General features: G+C 28.9%; 4 protein-coding genes across 6 annotated transcripts; 1 reads left to right on the forward strand and 3 right to left on the reverse strand.

The window, feature by feature from the left end:
* Positions 1–1,189: 1,189 nt before the first annotated feature.
* LOC101492697 (uncharacterized) lies at positions 1,190–2,919 on the reverse strand. Its single transcript, XM_004508885.4, has one exon. It carries the CDS (start codon positions 2,773–2,775, stop codon positions 1,366–1,368), a length of 1,410 nt encoding a protein of 469 aa, XP_004508942.1. The 5' UTR covers positions 2,776–2,919; the 3' UTR covers positions 1,190–1,365.
* A 4,966-nt stretch (positions 2,920–7,885) lies between these two features.
* On the forward strand, positions 7,886–12,673 carry LOC101493033 (phosphatidylglycerophosphate phosphatase PTPMT1). Its single transcript, XM_004508886.4, has 6 exons — positions 7,886–8,570; positions 9,802–9,924; positions 10,767–10,860; positions 11,363–11,445; positions 11,554–11,643; positions 11,966–12,673. The coding sequence occupies exons 1-6, from the start codon at positions 8,376–8,378 to the stop codon at positions 12,365–12,367; spliced, it is 987 nt and encodes a 328-aa protein (XP_004508943.1). The 5' UTR covers positions 7,886–8,375; the 3' UTR covers positions 12,368–12,673.
* A 1,184-nt stretch (positions 12,674–13,857) lies between these two features.
* On the reverse strand, positions 13,858–16,830 carry LOC101493359 (deSI-like protein At4g17486). The gene is made up of 5 exons (XM_004508887.4): positions 16,691–16,830; positions 16,185–16,423; positions 14,654–14,941; positions 14,491–14,571; positions 13,858–14,286 (listed from the first exon to the last, which is right to left on the reverse strand). Exons 2-5 carry the CDS (start codon positions 16,336–16,338, stop codon positions 14,159–14,161), a joined length of 651 nt encoding a protein of 216 aa, XP_004508944.1. The 5' UTR covers positions 16,339–16,423; positions 16,691–16,830; the 3' UTR covers positions 13,858–14,158.
* Positions 16,831–17,885: 1,055 nt separating this feature from the next.
* On the reverse strand, positions 17,886–21,115 carry LOC101493680 (nudix hydrolase 8). 3 transcript variants are annotated; one of them, XM_004508889.4, is made up of 9 exons: positions 20,824–21,115; positions 20,214–20,401; positions 20,023–20,088; positions 19,497–19,634; positions 19,315–19,392; positions 19,187–19,237; positions 18,891–18,925; positions 18,558–18,666; positions 17,886–18,386 (listed from the first exon to the last, which is right to left on the reverse strand). In XM_004508889.4, the coding sequence occupies exons 1-9, from the start codon at positions 20,957–20,959 to the stop codon at positions 18,180–18,182; spliced, it is 1,008 nt and encodes a 335-aa protein (XP_004508946.1). In that variant the 5' UTR covers positions 20,960–21,115; the 3' UTR covers positions 17,886–18,179. The 3 variants fall into 3 exon arrangements, with proteins under 3 accessions (XP_004508946.1, XP_004508945.1, XP_027192580.1); XM_004508888.4 differs by having other exon boundaries at positions 20,214–20,491; XM_027336779.2 differs by lacking the exon at positions 20,214–20,401 and having other exon boundaries at positions 20,824–21,105.
* Positions 21,116–26,791: the final 5,676 nt, after the last annotated feature.

A 26,791-nucleotide genomic window follows, 5' to 3' on the forward strand; every position in this document is an offset into this window, starting at 1 on the left:
TAGGCCCAAACCACGATGGATTGATTCTAAGATGGTTTTGTTATTAGAAATATAAAAATGGCTTGGAGTTGTATTAATATAATTTAGCTTTTTTTTTTCTTTTTTATATTCTTAAGTATTTACGATATTTATTTGTTAAAATGTATTTGGATGAAGTAATTGAAAATTAGGTTAAATATACTTCTATTTTGTATAAAATTCAAAATTTTATTTTTAATTTTACAATATTTTTCGTCAACAATTTTAATCTCTATCAAATCAAAATAAATCAAGCTTTTATTGAATATTGTCGAATTTAGAAAATGTACTTTACAATAATGATATAAAAATATTTGCATGGAGACCCATATCTTTGAGTAGCAACTTCAAGATTTGTACATTCTTTAAATTCCTAAGTGTGCTTGTATTTGTTATTTGCATGATAAAACAAAAATCTTCTTGTGATCCTTGATATTTTTTTTGTTATAATTTAGTCATTTATTTTCTTTTCCTGTTTAGATAATTTATCTTATAAAATTTGCATAATTTTTTTCTTTTTCTATATAAAAATATGAATGATGTGTTTGTGACAAATTAAAATATTATATTAATTCAATCATTATTAAATGAAACTCTATTCTAAAAAAAAAAATACATAGTATCATTGTTATAGTTAATATGTTTTGATAATGTATAAAGAATCAAATAATAAATGAAAAAACTTATCTCAACATGAAAGAAAAGAACATATAAAATATAGAGAATTTATTTGAGAAAAACAAATAATTTTATAGACGTGTTAAATTTTTTATTAAGTATAAATTAATCTATAAGAAATAAGGTTAAATTAAGTTGATATTTTAAAAAGATTATTTACTTTTAACACATGTGAACGCATGTTAGAGTATTCATATTCGCATCTGTACCTACTTAGATTTGTCGGTAACTACCTGTACTAAAGTTTATATTCACTTCAAGTTTTTAACCAACTTTAACTTATAGGTTTACGTTGCTAAAATATAGTTTCTTTTATAGGGCCATTCATAAATTATAACACTTCTGAGATACACTTCTAATTACTTATAAGTTTATAAGTCTATTGTTTCATTTTTCTTTACCATCATTATCTTAATTAAAAAATTATTGAATATTAATTAAAACTATGTTTTTATGTTATTTTACTATTAATTTAATAAAAAACACTTCACGCTGAATCAATCAATAACTTATCTGCTTTCCCCTATTATTATTACAAACACGACCCATGTCTATTCCTTACCAAGGAGAAATACGACATAATTCAATTACTAATTACAATCTTTTAAAAATAAAAGAAAAAATATTAATAATAACAGTTGAATAGTTTATAGTTATACATAAGGATCTTCAAGTTGAAGAATTTCTTGGTACTCGTCGTGTACTACTCTTAATAGACTCAATTCTTTGAAGCCTTATTTGTTCCCTAAATTTGGCTATGAATTCATCAGCTTTCTTATCCACATCAGGTCCTTCTTCTGTTTTTATATTTTCCTCCATACTTGCTTCTTCACTTTCCGTACTCTCTTTTCCTTCTTCTTCTTCTTCTTCTTCTTCTTCTTCTTCACTTTCCACAATTACCCTTTCTTTCTCTTCCCCTCCAAATTTCAATGAAACTGTTCCTTCTTGCATTGAAGAACTATGATATTTTTCTTCTTCTTTTTCATTCATTCGTTCTTCTCCATTCCCTATAAGAGATTCACTCCTTCCATTTTTCTCACCATTCAAATTTTTCTTCATCTCCTTATCAAACAAACCATACCTTGATTTCTGAAACATTGTTGGTGGTGGAGGTGGTGGTGGAGGAGGACAACAAGACTTATAACAAAAACTCTTTTTCTTCGTCAAATCCTCTGAATTCTTTGCAACTGATTCAGAAGGAATGAATTTCATCGAAGAAGAAAACTTCAAACCACGAGATTCCTCCATTGAAGACTTTGAAGCTTTTTCATGAAACGTTTTTTTATCAACATCTTCTTGTTTCGATTCCATCATCATCCTTGCTGATGCTGATCTCGATCTCCATGGAATAGGAGAAGGAAGAACAACGTTCTCTTTTTCTTTTATCTTTTCTTCCACTTTTCCCTCAAATTCGTCAAAATTTCTAACTCTGTTAAACGATTTGCTTGAAATATTTTTGGAGATTATTTTAGATGACCCATCATTAGATTGAAGTTGAAAAACATCATCATCATCAGATAAACGAGATTTCAAACTTCGAACAGGTAAAAGCAAGGGTTTTTCTTTTTCGTCGAAACCACTCTGTTCTTCATCTTCAAAAACAGAGTGTTGTTGTTTTTGTACCTGTGGAGGAGTTACAACAACCATTGGTTTGTTTCTGTAGTGTTGATTACTCCATGTTTGAATTTTGGTAATTTCTTCAGACTCATGAGATGTGTTTTGAATTTGATCAGTTTCATCTTCGAAAAAAGACGAAACTTGTAGAAATCGAGAAACTAACGATTGTGCAGTATCGAATTTTGAGTTATTGTTGTTTTCTGTTTCTTGGTTTCTACGACTGAATAGTCCGTAAGAGATTGCGATACCAACGAAAAGAAGGTGAAGGAGTTCCCAGTTTCTTGTGAGAAGATTTTGGTGGATGAATTCAGGTGCTTGAGAAGGAAAAAGAGGAAGAATAACAAAGAAAATGAGAACTATGGCGGTTTTGTATACAAAATTGTAATGAAATTTATTTGGATCTTTTTGGTTTTGTTTAGCATTATTAAGGGTGTGTTTTTGGATTGGATTTGGATTTGTCATTGGGGGAGAGTGAGAGAGAGAGAAATGAGGGAGTTATGGAGAAGAGGAGAGTTTTAGAAGCTTAGGTTGAGGAAAGGTATAATGAGGAAATAAGGTTTGATCTTATAATGGGAAGAAAGAAGGAAAAGTTGTGTGTAAATTTGAAGCTTTTGCTTTTGTTTTGTTTTGATTTTCAATTTGTGGAAAGACAAAATGTCAAGGGTAGCCTTGCCTTTATTCCATTTGAACTTTCTCTTTCCTTCTCACCACTTGCTTTCGGTTCTAAAATAAAATGCTTTGTCTCTTGAGATCATTTACTATATGGTGGTGATCAACAACCTCATGAGAGAAAACTTTTGAATTTCTCTCGTTTAGATTTTAGAGCTAACACACGATAGAATTTAGATTGTCTACAATCAACTTTATTATGTAATCAGTGGTAGGACGTTAGGTCAAGGGAAACAAATTTCTCTCTTGATTTGATAATTAACAATTAGATGCACCGTAAGTAGATTGTATAAAAATTGTATCAACTTGGGATCTAAAATAACAAATATTAACTTAACATTAAATGAGATATCCATAAACAAATGATAGAATGTCGCCCCCACTTTTGCACTCTATTTCACTATTACACTACCATGCTCTAGCGCATTTGGTTCTATCTATTTCAAATAATTTCTCTCTAGTTTTTGTTTTTTTAAAGAAATTCAGTTGATTAACATCATTTGATCATTTGACACCTTGGTTTACACTATAGTTAAATATCTCACCCTAGGACGAATTTCATTGAGTGTAATAGTGCTACATCCTATTGTTTTAGCTTCCATTCTTAACTATTTATATACAAACACGTATATGTATTTTGACATTTGTAGACTTGTAGTTATTATAATTAAAATGATCATGTGCTCCAACACTCTGTTACTTCTTGTTCATGATGAATGTGTGTGTGTTTTAGTCGATGGATGTGTGTCTCTTAGCATTTTATTACTCATTTGTTGGTTTTATATAAGTTTAATGATAAGAGTTTAGTTTAATAACTTTAAGGTATCAAGTTTAAATTTCCTTGAAGACAATTGTTGGCTTTATATAAGTTTAATGATAAGAGTTTAGTTTAATAAGGTATCAAGTTTAAATTTCCTTAAAGACAGTTATAAAATGACATCAGTGCTATTTTGATAAATAATTTTTAATTTTTTTTTTTCTATATTATTATGGTTGTCACTCGTTAATATCTCCTTATAGTTGTGTTACATATTATCTTATAATATTGTTTATGTAGTATATTTGATGTAGGTTGTATATTGAATTGGACGAAATAACTTAGATTTTTCAGTTGAGTACTTTGTCTATTTATAGATATCTTATTTTCTAAGTCTTTGATAATTCATACTATCAATTGAGTGGAGGGAGTAGTTGTTCCTTTTTCGTGCACATGTTAAATGATCTGTTAATTAATTTTTGTGTGCAAGACACGTGTTCAATGTAACACTTCGACTATTACCGTTATATGCAATGATATCTCACGATTTTCTCACCCTTAACCACCCACCCAGTAGAAATGGTCCATATGCATCTAGTGATAGTTAGCAATAACAATTTTAGATAGAGAATAAAAATAATAGTTAGCGTTGGATTTAGTCATAGGATGGCTTTCATTCGATTTACATGAAAAAAAGAAAAGGCAAATTCGAGCATGTGTATGTATGCAGCCGTGGAGGGAATGCTTTTCTTGCTTTTGAATAATAGTTCTGTAATACTAATTTTGATTGCTGTTAGATTCTCTTAAATGTTACGCATTGAACCAATGTGGATGCAAAAGATTGTTTCTAAACACCGTTGTTTAAGTTGGAAAAAAGGAGATGGAATGGAATAAGGTGATGGATCAGTTAGTGATTTGTCTAATCATATGCACCCATTGGGAGATATGATAAATCTATATATTGATGAGTAAGAAAGTTCTACCCTTTCTAGTTAGGTCCAATTTTACATGTCAAACTTAGCAAATAAGGCCATTTTCGAAACACTCAAAATCGAGTTTGACATGTTTGTTTGTTTTTCTTTATTTTTTTTTTAAATATTGGAACTAATGGAGCAATATAGTCACTCTTCCTAAAATATAACTATGGTTTCTTTTTTCTTAATCTATTATAGAAGGATGATTTATAATAATCTTTTAGTTTTGAATCACCTTTTCAAGTAGTTTCTTTATTTTATTTTATTTTATATAAAATAAATAGATTTCTTATAAATTTTGTCTTTCTTTTAACTTTTCTATAGTTTCGTCGTCATCTAATGGTAGTTTTTTTTTTTGTGTTTTTATCTTGATGCATTATTTTTTTGGCATTCTCATCTGTCTAAATGCGGTGTTCATTTATTTTAGATTGATAGAGTAACTTTGATTCATTACATTTTTAACTAGGAATTTTAACGTTATAAACATTATATATTTAGAAACATATGTATTTCGAATATAGTTGATTTTATTTTTAAATTGATTCTAACTTAAAACTAAAATTTAAAACTTTTATATTTAGAGTTTATTTTTAACCATAAATTTATTATCAACGTACTTTACATGAAACATTCAAACATAGATCATATTTACATGAGTTAGCTTTATTTTTTATAATCTATTTTAAATAATTAATTTATTGAAAATGAATTTGTGTTGCTGCAAAGACAAACACAAATTTAGGTTTTGTTTGATAAAATTAGCTGGTAACAGTTAAATTAATTGAAATGTTTAATAAAATTAGCAATTCAAGTAATTTAAAGTGTAATTGACATTCTTAATTAAAAAAATTAATTTTATCAATTAATGTTTAAACTATTTTAAAAATAATATTTTTTTTATTAATTTAAAATTATCAATATGATATATTTTAAATCTATTTATCTATTTTATTTTTTTGTAAATTTAAATTAATTAATTACTTTAAAATTTAATTTTAATTTATTTATAAATAATTTTACATTATTTTGCCAAACAGAGTCATAGATGACTCATAAATGCTAACCTTTTCCGTTGTTTCACCTAGAATTACCCAAACATATTTTCAGTGCTACCATAACTTTATCAGGAAATTAATTAGGGTAGTCTTTCTTTTTTGTGATAGAGAACAAAATGGGTCAGGAAATTACAGATCCAATAGAGTATTGTAGATCATTTTTTTTGTTTTGTTTTAATTGTAGATCATATTTCTTATAAGAACAAACTATCAATTTGGTACTTAAATTATATTTTTTTCTTCAATTTCAACTCTAAACTATAGAAATGTATCAAATTATCATTAATCCATCAATTTAGTACTTCAATTGCTTTAAAAATATAAGAGCACAATAATTAAAAGACTAAATTAACGAGTTACAGAGAATTTAATAACTAATTATATTTCAATAATTCATAAATTAAATTGGAGAATGAATAATAACTTAAAAATCAAATTAATGGTTTATTCTTTCTTATAATTATCAATTCTTTTATTCAAATGCTACTAAATAAATGACTTGGGTTATGTTCCAATGTTAGAGATAACATATGACCAGGAATCTCTGTAGTCTTTATAGGATGAAAGAATAAGGACACTAGTTGGGGAGAAAGTAGTAGCAAAATGGATGATGTTGCTTAATTATAAAGGATGCATATAGTTAATAATAACAATATTTTTTTTTTAAAAGACTCAACAAATTTAGTTTATTGAGAATTATTCATTATATGAGTTTATTTTAATTTATGTATTATTTTGTATGAGTACATAAGGAAGACTCGCGGGCAATGAATCCGATTCCTACCCATCTATCTGCCTTTGAATATTTTCTGAGAATATGTATGAGTTTGAGTTAGGATGCCCTTTACTGCAACATTAAGAAAACTCAATAAAGAATATTTTAGTGAAAGTGTGAAAATAATAATTTATAAGTTAAATAAATTGATGTATAGATCCTGTATTTATGTTCACTCGAATAACTAAGTTATTTTGAGTAATTTCATTTACAATGTACTCGAATACTTTTAGCTTAAATCTGTTTCATTCTCATTGGACCAATCAAAGTTGGCTCATGTATGAAATATGATGAGAAACACCAAACTTAGAACGCAATTAAAATAATTGGTAAAGAATAAGACACGGGGAAGGTAAAGCTAACAAGAACATGTGTTGTTTGTAACTTTATCAAATGCCTTGCCCTGTTATATGGAATTGTTTTGTTTCCTACTTTTCATGGATATTACCACTCCACTGCTCCTTGCTCTCAAGTCAAGTAACCCACAATCACCTACTAAATTTACTTCATCAAAATTAGCTTCCACCTAACACATATACCAGACACTACAATAAAAATTAATTAATTAAATATAATTAATATTACAAATTTTGAGAATGTGTGTATTTATATTATCTATGTTTTCAAAAACTATATTAATAAAAGAAATAAAAAATGAAAATGATCCTAACTCCATTAGAGTCCATTTGATGAGAGCTTAGAAGTGTTGGTGTCAGAAAATTATGAATTACAACAAATTAAAATTTGCCACAAATATTCTATTATTAGTGTCAAATAAACAAAAAATTTAATGAAGTACTCATTGTTGGTTTTAATTGGTGGTAGATAGCTGGAATTTACCTAAGATTACCTTTTATTTCAACTTAAATTTATCATAATAAGAAATATATCATTAAAAAATTAATCAATATTGAGATCAATAAACCCAAACAAAAATGAAAAAATATCTTTAAATTCTCAAACATAAAAAATAATATTTTTAATTTTTAATTCAACTAATAAATACTATATTATTAAATTAAATATATATTTTGAATTTAAATTCAAAACTAACTAATTTCTAATAAGAACTATAGATATATAAAAAAAAAATGATAAGGAAAGGAGTGTCTCAATTTGTTTATAAGCAAAAGGAGTGTCATAAAGAGTGCGAAAAAAACTATACGCTGTCGGCATTCTGGTCCAAAAACGAAGCTCCCAGAGTGTTAGCCTATGTGTCATCCTCTCTGTGACTTTCATCTTCCCTATGTCACAATCGAGCCATTCAAAATTTTTCACACCTCATTCTCTCTCTAATTTTTCCTCTTCACCCATTTTCCCGAATTATCCTTTACTTTTTCCTATTCAGAGTTTGTTGAGCGAAACATCGATTTTCTCATTGTTCAATCAAATCTAGGGTTCACGATTTCATTTTCCTCTCTCTTCCCCTTTTTTCTTTTCCTTTCCTTCCCTACAAATTTTCTCCCCCTCTTCCTTGCCCGATCTAATCATGCTCTTATTTTCTCAACAGAATTCCGCTTTCTGTTTTATCCATCAATCTTTCATCCTATCTCTCTTTCCTTGTTCAAATTGTGGTAGAATTCATTTTTCTTAGGTTTCCATAATCGACTCCGTCATCCCCAAATTTCAATTTCGGACAATTCGATTTCTTTTTCTTTTAGGTCCTGTATATTTATTTAAATTTTTTTTCGTAATTTTTCTTATAGAATCGCGAATACTATACGTGAAGGATGTGAATAGTGTATAGGTTTTACGTGCTGATAACTCTTTGTGAATTAGGTTATTGTAAATTTATAGTTTTTTTTTTCTTTCTGATTTGGGAGAAGTCAGTTATGCATATTGAGGAATTGAAGGGAGGTGAGGTTGGAGAAGGTGGTGAGGAAGGGAGATGGAGCTTGGTTGGTTTGGATACAAAAAGGGTTTTGGTTGGAGCAGGTGCTAGAGCGCTGTTTTATCCTACGCTTGTTTATAATGTTGTTAGGAATAGGCTTCAGGCTGAGTTTCGATGGTGGGATAAAGTTGACGAGGTATGGTTTCATATGCTTGAGCTTTATCATATATATTGGGTAATAATGTTGAATTGCTATAGTTTATTTTTTGTTCTTTGTTCGTTTTTAATCAATTAGATGCATGATTTTTACATTTTGTTATTGATTAACATTGTTGGCTAGTCGTTTGTTTCTCTTGAATTTGTTTGTGTTGACTTTAGCATATGGATTTCTTCTTGCATGATTGTGTGTGATATTATCTGCATATAGAGAGAAAACTGTTTGCACGTGCAGGTTTTGATGTTATTTGTTATTTCTATACCATTTATTGAATATGCTTGTTGCAATTTAACCTTCTTCCATTTTGTTATGTGTTGATAACACATATGGCTACCTGAATACAATTAAAAAAAAGGTGATTTGAGATGATGATGTATCAGTTGTGGATTGGAGAATTAGAAAGGAAGATCATGGATGATAAAATGATTATATGTATGATAAAAAGGAAGATCTATTATTTATTTGGATTACAATTTACAAGTTTTTGTTTTAATTTCATTGCTTTCCTATAAGCAATGGGTTTCCTTTCATGTTTTGAAGTTTTGGTTCACTATTGAGTGTTGACCAAGAACTGTCAGACCCAACCTGTGTTGGTTTAGAACACCAGTTACTGGTTTATTTTTGTTTAAACCAACGGACGAATTTTCAATAAATTCAATTCTTAAATTAATATAATTCAAAAGTTTCGTAAAATGAGTTTCTTCTAGTTTTGAAATTGCGTACACAGTTTTGATAATAATACATGATTTATTTGGGTTTTAAATGGAAACAGAAACTCTAATTTACACTGGGTATTTTGATCTATACAATCAATGGTGATTCTGTTTTATGATTACAAATATATTAATTGTTTTTGTACCTTTTTGTATTTTGCTATTGATAATGACTTTGCTGCATGGTCTTCTAGTAATTTATTTTAAATTTATTAGTCAACAAGGTACACTTGCTTCATGTATGAAATAATGTCTGGTTCAATTATTTGCTGTCATCTGTTTGTTATCCATGTCCATGCATCGTTTATTTTCTGTCTCCAATGACATTATCATCTGAGAAGGGGATTTGTGCTGGTATCAGATACATATGCTCTTTTAGTGTTCAATGGTGTCTCCTTCATGACATGTTTTTATTTTATTATATATGTAAATTGTTTTCTATTGTTAGGGAACTAGGGTTCTGCTGAATGCCTGAATCTGATGCACTTAATTTTCAGTTCATATTGTTAGGTGCTGTTCCATTTCCTATTGATGTTCCTCGCTTGAAGGATCTTGGTGTTCGCGGGGTCATTACATTGAATGAGTCATATGAGACTTTGGTTCCAACCAAATTATATTATGTGAGTATTCTTTGTATCCCTTGTTTTGGCTGTTATTGTGTTTTTAGGATTGCTTTAGATTATTGTTTGCCACCTGCTTTCTGGCTGAATACTTTTGAAATCTTGATAGTTATATAAGATTGATGTTGAATACTTCACTTTATAATTTAAATCTTGTAAAATTTGTGAAGATTTGACAAGGGTTTTATGCCCCTTCTTTGTGTAAGTGCTTTGCTTGCAATAATTGGAGGATTTCTGTTAATCCCTTTTTCCTGTCATAGAATATTGAAAATGATCAAGTTGCTTTGCAACTTTCTGGAAATATTTAGTTTGACTTCTATCGTAAGGAAACAAATAGTGGGATTATATGATGTATACTGGATATATGGTTGGTGAGTCTATTAAACTAGCGGCAACTTATGAATCAGAACACCGAGGAAATATTGTTTTTATTAACTATATACTCTTGCATTTTGTTGTCTAATGCATACTTGTTTGTTTTTCCTATATAAGTGTATGCTCTTAGATCTTAGTTTTTACAATAATATAATTAGAAACAAAATTTGTATGCATCAGATTTGATGTATTTCCTAGAGGAAGCATGTTGTGAATTGTTTTCCTCTTTCTCTCTGCTGGTATGCTTTTTGTGCTTTACGAGAAGTGATGCAAGGAACAACAGTACTTATTTATACAGCTAATTATGAAGTTTGGGTTTCTCTAGTTCTTATGCATACCTTCCTCTAGTACTTATTTATACATAGGCATTGAAGCCCAGAATTTTTAAAGCATGTGTGTTTTCATGTCATAAACTTCATGTTTTTATAATATGCTCAATGTCTTAGTTTCTTGATTAAATTTGGCAGACTCATGGCATTGATCATCTGGTGATTCCTACCAGAGATTATTGTTTTGCTCCATCATTACATAACATACGCCGTGCTGTTGACTTCATACACGGTGAGTGTTATGCAAGTTGATTCATGATAATATCAAAATTTTGACATGTACCAGTTTCTTTCTATCTATGGGGAAAGTGATTATTGATGATTAAACTATCTGTGTAATGTTGCATAGTGGTTAACCTGATTAAATTTTTTGTTTCCTTATACTTTCTACACTATTTTCTACTCTGAACTTCTTTTCACCTCCTCCTCCTGGGGTAAAACTAAAAATTATAGAACTCAGAAAAATGCATCTGCAGGCAGGCTCGTAATAGCAACATTTCTTTTAAAAATTGAGTTATTATGCTCATTTGTAACTCTATTTTTCTTCCCTTGAAGTTTTTCCACCACCCACCTCTGGGCTAAACTAATAAAAAATTTAAAACAGAACTTCCATAATGAGTATGTTGAAGATATAAAGTAGGTTTGCAATAACTATGTTCCTAATTATAATTCAGTTATTGTGCTCGTTTGTAATTATTTTGACATTTTCCCCCTCTTTGGTTCTTTTGATGAAGAAAATGCATTGTCTGGACGTACTACATATGTCCACTGCAAAGCAGGACGGGGTCGCAGCACAACTGTTGTTATTTGTTATCTGGTTGGTTCCCAAACTTAAGTAGAGAGTAAAAAGATCAAATTAGTAAAATAGTAGAAGTTAGTACTGTGATTTTCTGATTGTTCTTACATTATGATCTCTTCGGTGTAGGTGCACCACAAACTGATGTCCCCTGATGCTGCATATGAATATGTTAAGTCAATTCGGCCAAGGGTGCTTCTAGCTTCCTCTCAGTGGCAAGTAAGTGTGAAGCCTGTCTTTGTTTTTTATCATTAGCATTTAGTACTATTTAAGTTTTCTTGATTTTACAGCTCTATTTTTTACCTATTACATTTTTGGGTAAGTTGCTCCAAATGAATGGAGCTTATATTTACTATGATTTAATAAATCCTCTGAGTGTTTATGTGGATACTCCATTTCTGAATGAGATCCCCAATTTTGAAAGCTTGACCCATTTTTTTAAATTAATAATATAATTTTTTTTGATTTGTGTTGGGATAATAATAATTAGTGGTAATGGACTGATGGTTAATCTTCATTCGCTTAATTGTTGAAATTTCAGGCTGTCCTGGATTACTACCGCCACCTTATTATGAGGAGGGCTATTGGATTTGCACCTGGAGCTGATCTATTTGTAAAGGCTTCTGGGGTTGTTGCAGCAGCTTCACGAGATCTTGTCAAGTTTGATGACAATTCTGTAGTTGTGGTAACAGAGCAAGATCTTGAGGGATATGACCCAAGTTGTGAATCAGGAGCCATGGCAAGTGAAATATGGGCAGACTTAAGCGTTGTTTACCGTGTGCGAGTTGCTGGACAGGCAGCATTGGCAAGAATATCATGCCTTTGGTTGCGATATGGTACCACTGACCAGAAGATTTCTGCGGAAAACTTGAGCAGGGAAAGCAATTGCTCAATCAGAAGTAATCACTTGGGAGGAATAAGTGTTGATATTCACGTGTACTGAGAAAAATAGCCTAAGTTGCCTCTAAGTTTGACAAGTTAACCCCGTGTTATATGCGTCCAATAATAATTCATGTATGACGGGGCTGCATCCATAACTCGTGTTTTCCTCTGTATATATTCCGTTACTTTGCTCATTTCAATGCAAGTGATGAGTGTCATACAGGTCAATCAGTCGACGTGGCTTCCTTTAAAAATTTACATTAAGGAAGAGAGAAGATGACAAATAGGTGAATCAGACTATGAAAGATAAAAATATATTGTAATTTGCTTATTTACTTATAAAAATATAAACTTGTTTTTCAGAGCCTGTTTGGTTTTTGATATTCTTTAATAGCCTTTCTACTTTTAGACATAATTTACTTTATATTTGGTCCATTATAATTGTCGGTCTCCATAATTTTTTTCGGCTGTGAACCATCAAAATGTGACTTTCCATTTTGTGCCCATCTTTTCTTGCTCTCTGCATCTTTTTTTGTTGAAAAATACACATTTAACAGTACTTTTGGTAAATATATATATATAAAAAACAATTGTTAGAACTTGTTATAGAAAAACATCCAAATATAAATCATGTTAGAACAAAATTCATTTTTAACCAAATGCACAAAAACTTTTCTTTAGGTTTTGAATTTCTGAGTGCTAGCTGTAGAATACAGAGATGTTGGTGTTACAAAATTATTATATTTGGCTAGTTTAGTGCATATTTAGTTAGCCACAACAACTGCCACCGAAAAATGATCAAGAAGATAATGATAAATCTTAAATCAGAAAATGATCAATCTTTAATCAGAAAAGACAAGAGAAATTTAGTTTTTCTATAAATCCAGTAGTTTTTTATTTTGGTGAAAAGATGAGAGAAACTTGTTTTTCTATAAATTCGACGTTTTTTATTTTGGCGAGTCAGAAATCTGAATCACCTGCTTTAAACAACATGAAGGTTAGAAGTAAGACAAATGACTAATAAAACAAAAAGGATAAAACAAAATAAAATTAAAAATTTAATTACTTATCCTAAATAACATAAAGTTTAGGTGTAATATAAATGACGAATAAAATAAAGGGGGATAAAACACAATAATATTTATAAAAATAATCAAAGTGAAAACACAATAAATTAAGGGCCCAAACATTATACAACCTCCGCCAATTAAATATAGAATCCCTTGATTAAATCACAGAAATTAAAAAAATAATAATATTAAATGGGTTTAATATTAACTATTGTTTTTATATGTTTATCTTTTAAGAGAAAAAATTAGTTAATATTTTTATGATAGTATATGTTGTTGATTGCAAAAAATAATTAAACTAATTAGGAATAAATTAGAATCAGAGTCACTAATATTAAAATTTTACAGAGAAGACAAAAAATCTTATATACAGAGACTTATGCAGCATTTTTGGCCTAACCTCGGTATATTTTGATTGCATTTTTAACCCCATTCCTAAATGTGTAACAAAATAGGACAGTCTCCCACGAAATCACCAAAGGACACGCAAAAGCATTTATATCATACAAAAAAATATGAAATAGTCATTAATAGCATTTACAAATTACAGAACATGCACTCCATTTGGAAACATAACATACAAGAAATATACAACACACTATTGTCTTTGTGATACAAAACATGTCATTTTGAATTTCCAATATTCCAGTTGAGAAAACTGGTTACACTGTGCGAGCTAATATCGCAGATACAGTTGAAGGAAGACAAAATGAAATAAAATTATTATTAATTAGTTAATTACTAATAATAATAATAATCACAATTACAGTAAAAAATGAAAATCATTGGAGAGCCATCGGTTTTTCCTTTATAAAGTTAACATCACCATTCGTTGGAGTTAGCAAATGGTGCTTGGAACCTTCCTCTTCACTATCAACTGATGCAGAATCAGATTCTGAATCTTCTTCATCTGCAATAACAGATGTTAACCAAAGTGTTTTTTTTAATGCCAAAAAAAAGAAATGAAATTGCATTCGGCGAAGATAATAAACATGTCATATGCTACATGCCATTCATATTAGAGTTTTTCTTCCAAGAGAACCAATAAATCAATCTGAACGATAAAGGATAGTAATACAATTAGTGGATATAATTGTCATCGTTCATAGCTTACCAGAATGTCCGAGATGATCAGGTTCGTGTCTAACAGCAGAAACCTGAAGGCTTTCTGGCAGAAGACAATTGCAAAAAGAACCTGAAAATTCAAACTGCATTTGATCAGCTTACACAGTTGTGCATATTAATATACAATACACACAGAGACAAAGAGTCCTCACCAACACGAGCCAACCGATTAACCCACGCAGGGATAGGCTTTCCCGTTAACTGTTGGCAAACTTCATCTGTAAAATGGTTGCAATTCTTCGCAATCAAATGGTAAGTGTCTCCATGATATTTTGCGGAAAGGCGTTCAATGAAAGAGCGGAATTGTGAATAATTCATATCGGTGCTGCCTAACAATACTGAACGTCTGAAGATAAAGCCGGGACAACTTCTAGGTTCCACCTCAAATACTCCACTTGTTGAATACTCGTGTGCTCCAAAGCCATATTCCATGCCATGCACTATTCATGAAAAGTTAATGCCATGGTCAATAATTTGTTTCACTTCATATAGTTTGTTTTGGAATGACAAAAAAATCAAAAAGACCCATTAGAAAAAGGTAGCAACAAGAAAATGCAAATGCTTAATATATCATAATACTCTATAAACTTGTCAAATCAGCTAAGAAGTAATCAATATACAAATAGTTAATCAAATGAAAACCCTAAAGCCAGTTTGTATGAGATATTCTTAATCATAACCCACAAAATGTCAATCCTGAATCATCCAAGACTTGATAATGCAAATGCACACTAGCAGCAAAAAAAATTCATAAGTCAACATACAACTAGAATCTCAGCCGTGGAAAAAAGAAATGAAAATCTTCATAGTACTTAATATTTTGAAAGCTTAATTGCAATTTTGGTCCCCCTATTTTAGCTGAATCACGAAAGTAGTCCTCCCATTTTATTTCTCTCCAGTTTTGGTCTCCCAAACAGAATTTTGGTTCAAAATTTGATAAAGTGTCATTTCATGTACAATTGTTGCACTACGAGATCCTAAGGCATGGTGTGACTTAAATAAACGCAAAAAAATGAAATTTCATCAAGTTTTAAATTAAAATTCTGTTTGGAGACCAACACTAGGGAGAAATAAAATGGGGGGACTACTTTCGCGATTCAACTAAAATAAGGGGACCAAAACTGCAATTAAGTCTATTTTGAAAAAAGTCCTTTGCGCAACCAGCAACCACGTCACCCTAAACGTTGCCGAGAGATAGAGTAAAGGAGACATAATATTGAAAGAGCAGAGGAGAGAGAATGTTCAAGTTTTTTTAAAAATAAGAGGCAGACAAAATGCTAAGTTGTAAGGGTAATCTATACAGATACAGATTCCTTGGGAATAAAATTAATGCATTTCCATATACCAATGAATTTGAACAATATTTCCTATTTCCACCGCCAAGTAGGATTCTCTAGAGGCATAGCACTACAAGAAACCTCAATGAATAAGTGGATGACGACCTATCATATAATGTATTATCATCCAATTCTTCATCACAGATCAATAAACACAGAAACTTGATTAATATAAATCATAACAATGTTGTATCCAATTACAATTCCAGTTTTTGTCTGTCATCTATTCTTGTCAATGATAAATCATTTAACCAAAATGGCACAAAGCAATTTAATAACAATAAATAAAAAATATAATTCCCAAATAATAGCAAAAAAGGTAAAAATAAAAAATTTATAAACAAACCTTCGATACCGGAATGAAAGATCCCAACACCAAACATGTAAAGATAATTATTGGCAGGGGTGAGATCATAGACATTAAGGTAGACCATAGTATTAGTCTTTTTGTCGGTATCAAGCACCTTATTCAAGCTAGAACTCCTAGGGAACGATGGCATTGTGTATAATAATAACGTGTCTTTCTTCTTCTCCTCCTCAAATCTCCAATTACACTCCAAGAATCACAACCCCATCTTCTCAACCCTAAAAACAAACAATGTTCAAAACAATATATCATCATAATTATTTTGAAAAAACGAAAGCTTGATTGAAATAATTGCATTCATTATGAAGGGGGTTTTACTGAGAAAATGCAGGCGAGATTAAAAGTGAATAAATGAATTGGATAAAAATGAAATTACCGAATAAATATGTAGAGGGGAATTGGATTGGAAAGAGTTAAACGAAGTGAAATAGATATTACAAAAATTGAAATAAAAAAAATAAAAATAAAAAGAAAAAGAAACTTACGAAAGGAGAAGAGGGAGAGGAGGAAGAAAATGTGAGTCGCCCACAAACACAAAGCCTAAAATCAGACACTCCCTTTCGCTTTGCCTTTTCGAGACGTTCTTCCGTCGCCACACTTCTTTATTATTATTTTTCTTTATAAACTAACTACACTTTTATTTATTTATTTATTATTAGAATTATTAATTTCCTATCGTAAATAAAGTACTTGTTAAATACAGGAAAAACCAAAATAAATAGCAAAGTAATAGAAAAAGTAGATCTTTATGGCTATTATGTCTCACTTTTTGTATGATTATAATTTATAAAGTTAATTTCAATCGGATATTTTACATTATTGATTTATTTCTTGGATATAATTTATTATACATATAGGGATTTTTATCAGTAATTATAGATATGTGATTGGGTGATACGATTTGATTTAAGTCAAACAATATAGTTACTAATGGGACCTTTTAAAAGAAAGTTATTTATAATATTATAAATTCGTTATAAATTAGAATTGACTTTATAAATAATTGGTTGGTATGATTTGTTTTGAATTATAATTAATAATAAATAAATATAAATAATGATAGTTAAATTGGGTGGAAAATGAATGAATGAGCAACTGGCTCTTGGAATTAGTTTAAAGTTGAAAAATGTTATTACTTTTTAAATAATAAGGGTAATGATAAATGTCATGAAAATTCCATCAAGAATATATCACTTTCATAAGTGATTTACGGTGGATAATATTTAAAAAATATTTAAAATTCTAAAAATAATTCAACAAAAAAGAAAAAGAACACAGATATATTTTTTAAATGTTTTTTAATCAAATGGACATTAATTAAATGACTATCTTAACGATAAAGATGAAAAAAATTATTATTAATTTATATTTATGAGTGTTATCATTAATTGTTGTTGGAATTTTAAATAGCTTTTAAACATTAGTTTATCGAGATAAAATTTCTCATATTATAACTATAGATATTTTGTAATATGTCAATGGATATTAGAAATTAGTTCATCATAGACCAAAACTAAAAAGTATAAAAGATTTTCTCTCTAATCCTAGACCCTTTTTGACTTCAAGAATCACTCCATAGAACATCCCAGACCCAGAGTATAACCTATCAACTTTGTGACTAACATATTGATCTTCAAATATACATGCTGATTTGGTTAATTGATTCAATAAATCAAAAGATTGGGGCCAATCAACATATTGTATGCATCTACTTTCCAAACAGAAATAGGGAATAAGTATGAAGTTCCCTCATGTTCCACAGCAACACTGTTATTGATATTAACATTAACATTTATATACATTATGAAATAAAACTGCACTTATATGTTACATATTCTACCAGATATTTGTAGTACTATAGTTGTTAGTCCAAAAAAAAGAGTTTTCAGCTTGTTGCTGACATTTGAGAAGGAACAAGAAACTATGATCAATTGAACCATGAAGAGGTTTGCATACCATTAGAGTTTTTAAATCCTATTTTCCAACACAGGTGCCATCTTCATTGTCAATGACATTGTAATATAGAGAAGAAATCTTGCCATCAAACTTTGAAACTATTTGATGAGTTGATAGGCCACAATAACGTTTCCCAAGACGAGCAATAAAAATATCTACAATCTTCTTGAACATGGAATCTTCTTGGATAAGTGGTTGTTTCACAAACTCAACCAGTGGCATCCACTGTAATCACATCACACAATAGTTAATAAAATTTTCGTCAATGCAGAGCCAAACACACGCTTAATAGAATAATAACCGGAAAAAATACACTAGACTCTCGAGTTCATAGATCATTATTCTTCTAGAAAAGAAGTATATTTTTAATTGTTTTAATGAGTAAGAATATCAAACCTTTGCTGCTTCAATTTCAAGATCATCCACAGTGATCTTAAATGACAAGGGTCTTAACATGCAGATGAAGAACAAATCTGATTTCTCAAATGCCACATTGTGTACATGCCTAGAAATTGATCATGAAGTTCATCAGAATTTAAAACTAAATTGTGTAGCATTGTATGACACTATGACCATACTAGTTTCTAAATAGGTAATTAGACACATCAGAACTAGAAATCAACATAGCTGTATATTCACAAAATTACTAGTAACTATTTCAGATTTATTTCATTAAAAATTATTTAAATTTCTTGATGACATTATTGTGATTATAAATAGTGTTGTTACCTGAATGCAATGACTTCCATAAACTCTGTATCAATCTGCACATTTAAAGCAACTAGCATCAAAAGAAAGTCTTCCCTTTGAACAATTGAAACTTATCTTACACTCTTGTGAGCAACTAACTCTATAATAGTTTATAAAAAGTGACGCCCTTCGTTTTAAAAGCGGATTTTGTGAGGATGAATTAAGCCAAATATAAAAACCTAAGAGTGTGTCTGACACAAACACCAACACAACATTGATACTTATGATGATATCAGTGCTTCATAAAAAATTTCTCAAAGTAACATCAAACTTACCCCAGTTTCTTCCTTCACTTCTCTTACAGCTCCTGTATATATCTCCTCTGCCTGAGATAATTCACATAAGTGATGAATTCAAGTTGCAACATAATTACATTACATGAATGAAATTAAATGAAGCATACCTCATGAATGAATCCAGTTGGTATTTTCCAAAGGCCAAGAGTTGCAGGAGAACAGTGTTTCTCTTGCACCACAAGCACCTTTGACAAATTCATTACAAGAAATTATACAAACATTAGATGCTTGCATGAATCAAATTAGATTAAAACACAGTTTCTTATAAAGCTTTTGCAGAATATCATACTTCGTTGTTTTGATTGATGACAAATCCTCCAATTCCTACTTGATGTGATGCATTTGCTGGAAGCATGCAAGGTCCTTCAGGAATCCAGTAAGTTAACATCACATATCCTGGCTGTGCATGGTGGTATTGAAATCCTTCCTGAAACCAAAATCAGATATCCTCATAGATTCAACAACTCTTTAACAAGTGAAAACAAATGTTCAACTAAGTAGAGACATAACAATTTCCCAAATGTTAGAACAGCAATCTTAGTTCAAAAGAAAATAGAAACAAAAAATGCAAACGCAAATAATGGACACGGGAGTTTGATCACATAGTTTAACCAATTATATCTACGTCTGTGACCAAATGTATCTTTATTTTTAGAAATATAGACATTTGTTCACTTTAAAAGTCTCTTATCTCCTTATTAAGGAATAAAATTAACACAAATTTTAAGAAAGAAAAACAGGAAATGTTTTTGTAAAGTAAACGTCCACAAGTTTTCCGATTTATTTATTGATAGACATCTAGAAAGTTAAATTACCTTGACAGCAAGCGGAACAAGATCAGATTGCTCTAATGGCAACTTAAGCCAAATTCCCTTCTTTCTCTGAAAAACCTCATATTGTAAGATTTTCAATATGCTAGATGATACCTCACAGTTAAAAGTTATAATTTTCATTTTCAAAGTACTTAATAATGTAAGTGAAATTAGAACATGAATACATAATTTACCATTTTTTTCCACTGAGAAAGAGATAAACAAAGCATAGATGCAAAGGCATATGGATTATGTGGTAACCTATTTGGATCAATGACAACACCTCCATACTCATCATCAAATGCATCAAGTATAAGATTTCTGTAATAAAACCTTGAAGTTGAGCCATTTATTCCATTAATACAGTGAGAACTAGTTTCTGCTGCAAGATTATCAGAACCAACTGAATAAATTACAGCTTTATCTGCCAAATAAGACTCATCTGAGACACTATGAGTCTTAAGAGACAACCCTGAAATTAAAGTTCATAAAGTTTTAACCCCTTGTTCAAATTAAGCTCAAAAAATAAATAATCTAATTTTAATCAAACTAGATACTTAAATTTTCCACAATTTTTTTTTAAATTTTAGTTGAAAAAAGGGTACTAATTATTAACAAATGAAAGAATTTAAGAAATGTCAAAGACCAAATAAACCACGACTTTTGCGTCATTAGCTAAAATAATTTATGTCGCTTAAATTAAACGACTTTGCACAGTGCAGATAATCAAAATTTGATGAAAAACACACAAAAGAAAAGATTAAAAAAAAAAGTGTATGAGAATGAATTTGGTTTGTTAGTTACCTCTGCGGGTTTGGGTAGAAGAGTATCTAACTCCAAAATTGTGCCTAAAAGATGAGAAGAAATTGGAGGAAGATTTTCCAACATGGGCAACCTCAAATGTAGACATATAATTAGAAGAGAAAGTTTTCAGCTCCATCTTAATCACTGACCAATGAGATCACAACTTAAATGATACAAAATACTCTGATGGGTGAATATATAAAAGTGAGAATCTTCACTATAATCAAGGATTACTTAGCATGTATCGAACTATATACACTATAATAACATGACTAAAGAAACATCATCATCATGGGATTCATCATCTTTCTAAGTGTATTATATCTTTTTTTTTTATATAAAAAAAACTTGATAATATCCAACAAATTTAGGTGCTAATGCTAATATGACACGTGGGGACAAGTTATATAAAATGAGTGAGTAGTGGCCAAATTTGGACTGTTGGAAACCTTTAAACAAGTGGTTCATAATCGCCGATGTGGAATCATGACGAAGAATCAGGACGAAGATTTTTTTATATATCAACAATCATCCGGAATATACTTGAAATAAAACATGCCATAAAACATGTCATAATGGAAAACTGTGTTTCTTTCCTTGTCATCAATCATCAGTTATTATACTATTATTATAATTATCATAGATATAAAATCATCAATGGAGAAAACGAGGGAAGTTACTTTTATTAATAATATTAAAATTGATCATACTTTTAGTTCTTTTATTTTAATTTATTTATAGAATTAATACTTATATTTTAAAATTCAAGCTGATCTTTCTTTAGATTTTTAAACTAATAAATATTAATTTATCATGTTTTAAATAGTATATACATATTTTTATGATATATAATTATTTAGATATATTGATTATATATATATTATTAATTAAATTAATGAGATTGAATAATTTCAAAAATTAAAATTAAATTTCTAAAGAATTTTATTATAATTTCATAAATATTAATTATTTTACATCATCATATCATACGTTAATTCTAATATGATATATCACAAATTTTTAATTCAAAAATATAAATAAGATCAAAGTTGTTGAATTTTAATATAGGGATCAATTTCGTAAATTAAAAAAAATAAAGGGACCAAAAAATCTTTTAATTGTGACGGTTAAAAACCTCCACAAAGGAGAAAAACAACCGGACACATTTGTAGCTACCTAAAATAGTCACAAATAATTTAATCACAAAATTTTGTAACGGCCAAAATGACCACAAATATTATTTTTTTTATTAGCATTTGTGAGGATTTAAAGGCCACACAAATTTGTGACGACTTAGGCTTTTGAGAGGACTTAGGCCGCCACAAATTATTTTATTTGTAGCCGTTTTAGCCGCCACAAATGGGTAAGTTTATTAAAAAAATTAATTTTATAAAATATGAAATTAATATTAAAAAAATATCATATATAAAAAAATAATATTAATATAATTTAAAAATTAAAAATATAAATTTAATAAAATAATTATATATAAAAATAAAAATATAATTTTAATACTAAGTAAAATATTACTACCAAACAAAATAAAACATTCTAAAATTAATAAATTATATCATACAAACCAAAAATAAAACACATCATAATTAAATAATAATGTATAATATATTCATACAAACCCAAAATAAAAATAGAAAATATTATTCGAATACTTCAATCATCATAATATTCCTCTGATCATTAGCCTCACTTGATCCATCACTATTTGAAAGTCACTCAAAAGTATTATTAATTAGTGTTGGAGACAACATAGTTTAAAATTAATTTGTGAGAATTTTTTCTGCCACAAATAACAACTAATTTAAGTTTTAGTATTTGTGAGGACTTTTTTGATTAGTAATTTGTGAGAGTTTTATTCGGTCCAAAACCTTTTTTAAGTTGGCCACAAATTGAATGATTTCTTGTAGTGAACTAACTCAAATATTAATGATTTAGTTTACATGTATCACCAATCATGGAGTAGATATTTGTTTCAATAATTTAGAAATATATATAACAAAAATAAGTTTTTTTTAAATGATTATTTTTTTAAAAAAAATTTCCAATATACTCTCTCTTAAAAAATATATTTCAAACTACCATATATTTAGAGAAAGTGGAATATTGCTATTTACATTGGGATGTCCTAAAGGAAGTCTCCTTTTGAAATAACTAAGTTTTGCTTTTCTTCTTTAAAATATGTCTTTTGAAAAAGGGACTTCACACTACCATTTTTTTTCCTTCTTTAATTAACCTTAACGAAAATAATCATAATATAATTATACAATTCAATTAAAATTCATAAAAAAAACAAAAACATAAATTTTACAAAGGTTGCAATAAAATTAATATCTAAAGGAGCATCTAGTACCACATTGTCGATATTTTCTCACATGTATGGAATTTTGACATCTTGGTTCATCACGAGTTTGTTCTTCTTAATCTTCATATTCTTGTTTATAAACATGACAAATGTGGAAAGACACGGATGACAAAGAATAAGGTTATCATAATGATTTATGGGAATTGAGAAAAGTCTTACAATGACATTCCAATGTGGTTGTTGGCCATACAAAAATTTTATTGTGCTTGAACTCTATTACGTAATTCAAAAAAATTCAAATGATTATTTTAAGTTTACCCTCCATGCATCTCTGAGTTCATATTTTGTAAATCATTTGCACAGTTGATGAAACTTTGTTGTACGGAAAGTACAAGAGGACTTTGTTGCTAGTCATTGCACGTGATAGGAACAAAAATATAACTCTTATTGTTTATACACTTGTGGAAGATAAGACAGAGGATGTTTCAAGCTTCTTTTTGAAAAATCTCAAAAGACACGTCACACTTCAAATCAACGTTTGTTTGATTTCAAATAGGAACAAATTCATTAAAAGTGTTTATAATAATCCATATAATGTTTGATATGATATTATGTCAACACATACATACTGCATATGATACATTGCACAAACTTTTATGATAGAGTTCAAGGACAATGAACTTTAAAAAAATAGTTGTTTGTATAAATAATGATCTAATTCTTTTTACTATATTCATTATAGGATATGCATTAAGTGAGTCTTCATTCAAATATTACTGCAATGAAATCAAGATGGCAAATCCAAAGGCTTTAAGATGGGTCGATAATATCCCCTAGAATAATAAACTACGATGAATTATCAAGGTCAACGAATGGGATACATTAAAACAAACATTATCGAGTCAATAAACACAATGCTCAAGGGTACACGCAATCTCTCAATCACTGTTTTGATTCAATTAACTTACTATAAATTGAGAGTTTTATATGCAGAAAAAGGACAACAACATCATGCATCATTAGCTTCTGACTGAATATACACAAACAATTGTATGGACAAGATTAAATATGAAGTAGTTGGTAAAACTAACATTCAAAAAGTCACGAGATTCGACCAAAATTGTTATTCTTTCATGTTACATAAAACAGTAAAACCAAGATAGGTGCAACCAACTTGTTATTTCAAAGTCAACCTTCAAAGAAAATTGTGTACATGGAAAAAATTTCAGGCTATACATGTGTCTTGTTCATATGTCATAGCTACATATTCTTACGCTCGTCAAAACTATTTAATCCATATGTCTAACGTGTATAAGGTTGTTAATGTATTCAAAATCATTTTTCACCTATACCCAATAAAGGATATTGACTCTCATATGAATATGAAACAATATATCACAATTCTAAAATAAAATGGATGTTAGAGAAAATGTGTCAAGAAAATACAAACTATGTCGGTTAACTGACCATACTCAAAAATATTGTCCAAATGTTACATACAATTCTAGTCAATATATGTAATTTTTGTAAACTTTATGTTGTTTTTTATTAATTTTAATAGATTATATTGTTATATTTTTTTCGTTAAGATTAATAAAAGAAGTAAAAAAATGATAGTATAAAAATTACTTTTTCAAAAAGTGGACTTTTATATTTTTAAAAATAAGTCAATACAAATCTAAATCGTTGTTGCAAAATGAGACTTATTTTAGGATATTTTTATTGCAAATGACAACTTTCTACTTTATAATAAAATAAAATAATTTAATATATATTTTTTAAAAGAAAGTATATCAATAATTTAAAAAAACTCCAAAAATAATTTCATATAATTTGATCGGATACGCAACCGTACTTATTTAAGATTTTTTTTTTCTCTCTCGTTTTGACAAACGAATTGTTTTTTTATTTAAATCAAAACGAATTGTTTTTTTATTTAAATCAAAACGAATTGTTTCTTCTAAATAGTAAATTTCTATCTGCATACGAGTCATACCAACTCCATGATCATCATATACTTACAAGAATTAAACTATTTATTTATCACTTAGATCAGTACAGTTTGATTTATTATTCATTTATTACTACTACTATTAAATACTCACTTAATTGGTAGAAATATTATCCAAAGGTGGAACAAGAACATCTTCACAACAAGAAGGGTATATACCCCTCATCAAAATTTGTGACGTTTTTGGTGTGTACCGCATGGAAAGCAATTATAACGACAAATGCGATCACCATTTGCATTAACAAAAACTGAAATTGGACTGAAGTCCAATTACTTTAATTATTCATTTTATAATTTAAAATATTAAATTTAAATTCAAATTATTTGATTTTGATTTAACGGTGATCAATGTTTTGAATGCGCAGATAATTAGTGCAGCAGCTGATCTTTAACCTGGGATAACATAATAGCAATAATTTTTTTAGTTTTTAATTTATACAAGCAATATTTTGTTTCAATAGTTAATTATCAACTTACAGTTTGAACAACATTATTTAAGAAAGTTGGTGGTGTTTGGTTTTTACTTTAGCATTTCAAAACTATTTTAACTTACAAATAACAATTTCAAAAGTGAAGTAACGTTAAAGCAAATTCGTAGTTTTATAACTTTTCGTTTAACATCTTTTTAAAAAAACAAACTTTTTGTTTAAAAAAATGCTAATTACATTAAAAGCTATTTCTCGAATGCAATGTATTGCATCTCTTTTTTGTTTTGTTTTGTTGGTATTACTGATTTTTATTTGTTATTAGTGTTATATGTTTGTAAAGATTTAAATATTTATGTAAATGTGTGCCTCAAATCATAAAGGTAGTTATGCTTAAGAATTGTTATAACTACCTTTGGTCAAGTTAGTTATGACAAGGTGGTTATAATTAGTTAAATAAATGTCTTTAAATACTATAGTTGTAAATGCATTGATGTAATGTTGTTGTAATAGCAGTGAGAGCTGAAAAACTAAGAGAGACATATGCAATTTATGATTCATAGAAAATCAGAGAGAGAAGATTAAAGGGGGAAGAGAAAGATTGATAGAAAGGCTAGTATTGCTGGTTCATAAACAGTGATAGATACTAGGAGATCAATCTTGAGAATGCTTTAATCTTGTAAAGTTCAATCATTAATAGTGGATTAATCTTGCTTGCTTGATCGTGACGTAGGTCTCATCAATTGAGACAGAACACATAAATTCTTCTCTTATCCTTCTTTATTTTCGTTTGCATTTGATTGTGAAAACCGTTTAATCAAAACTGCATAAAACCAAGATTGATAATCAGTCTTCGTTTTCTGTTCTGTCAAGATCGATCTTCGTTTTCAGTAGAAAACGAAGAACGTTCTTCGTTTTCATTTTTTCTCTGCAATTGTTTCTTTTTCTATTTTGTTGGTTAATATTTGTTGTAGATTCCAATATTGTTTTAACAATTTATTTATACACAAGAAAAAAATTATGCTATGTCAAGAATTTACACATAAAATTAATAAAAGTAACTGATTTTGTCTTGTAAATAGTAATTACAAAATAATTACACAATCGATTACTCTGATTGGTTATAAATGTAATATTATTTACATTCACAATGTTCATTAAAATCTTTATATATAGTTATTTTCTCAATTTTTTTCAATTTCTCCAACCACGTTT

The sequence above is a fragment of the Cicer arietinum genome, chromosome 7 (genome assembly GCF_000331145.2).
Source record: "Cicer arietinum cultivar CDC Frontier isolate Library 1 chromosome 7, Cicar.CDCFrontier_v2.0, whole genome shotgun sequence".
Lineage (NCBI taxonomy): Eukaryota > Viridiplantae > Streptophyta > Magnoliopsida > Fabales > Fabaceae > Cicer > Cicer arietinum.

Excerpts from the sequence above, each read along its gene's own strand:
- LOC101492697 (XM_004508885.4), bottom strand. The coding sequence starts at position 2,775 with ATGACAAATCCAAATCCAATCCAAAAACACACCCTTAATAATGCTAAA.
- LOC101493033 (XM_004508886.4), top strand. The coding sequence starts at position 8,376 with ATGCATATTGAGGAATTGAAGGGAGGTGAGGTTGGAGAAGGTGGTGAG. Across the intron at positions 8,571-9,801 it reads GGTGGGATAAAGTTGACGAG|TTCATATTGTTAGGTGCTGT; the intron begins GTATGGTTTCAT and ends CTTAATTTTCAG. Across the intron at positions 11,446-11,553 it reads CTGTTGTTATTTGTTATCTG|GTGCACCACAAACTGATGTC; the intron begins GTTGGTTCCCAA and ends TCTTCGGTGTAG.
- LOC101493359 (XM_004508887.4), bottom strand. The coding sequence starts at position 16,338 with ATGCCATCGTTCCCTAGGAGTTCTAGCTTGAATAAGGTGCTTGATACC. Across the intron at positions 14,942-16,184 it reads CTTTCATTCCGGTATCGAAG|TGCATGGCATGGAATATGGC; the intron begins GTTTGTTTATAA and ends TTTCATGAATAG. Across the intron at positions 14,572-14,653 it reads TAATCGGTTGGCTCGTGTTG|GTTCTTTTTGCAATTGTCTT; the intron begins GTGAGGACTCTT and ends TTGAATTTTCAG.
- LOC101493680 (XM_004508888.4), bottom strand. The coding sequence starts at position 20,959 with ATGGAGCTGAAAACTTTCTCTTCTAATTATATGTCTACATTTGAGGTT. Across the intron at positions 20,492-20,823 it reads TTCTACCCAAACCCGCAGAG|GGTTGTCTCTTAAGACTCAT; the intron begins GTAACTAACAAA and ends CTTTAATTTCAG. Across the intron at positions 19,238-19,314 it reads CAACTGGATTCATTCATGAG|GCAGAGGAGATATATACAGG; the intron begins GTATGCTTCATT and ends GAATTATCTCAG.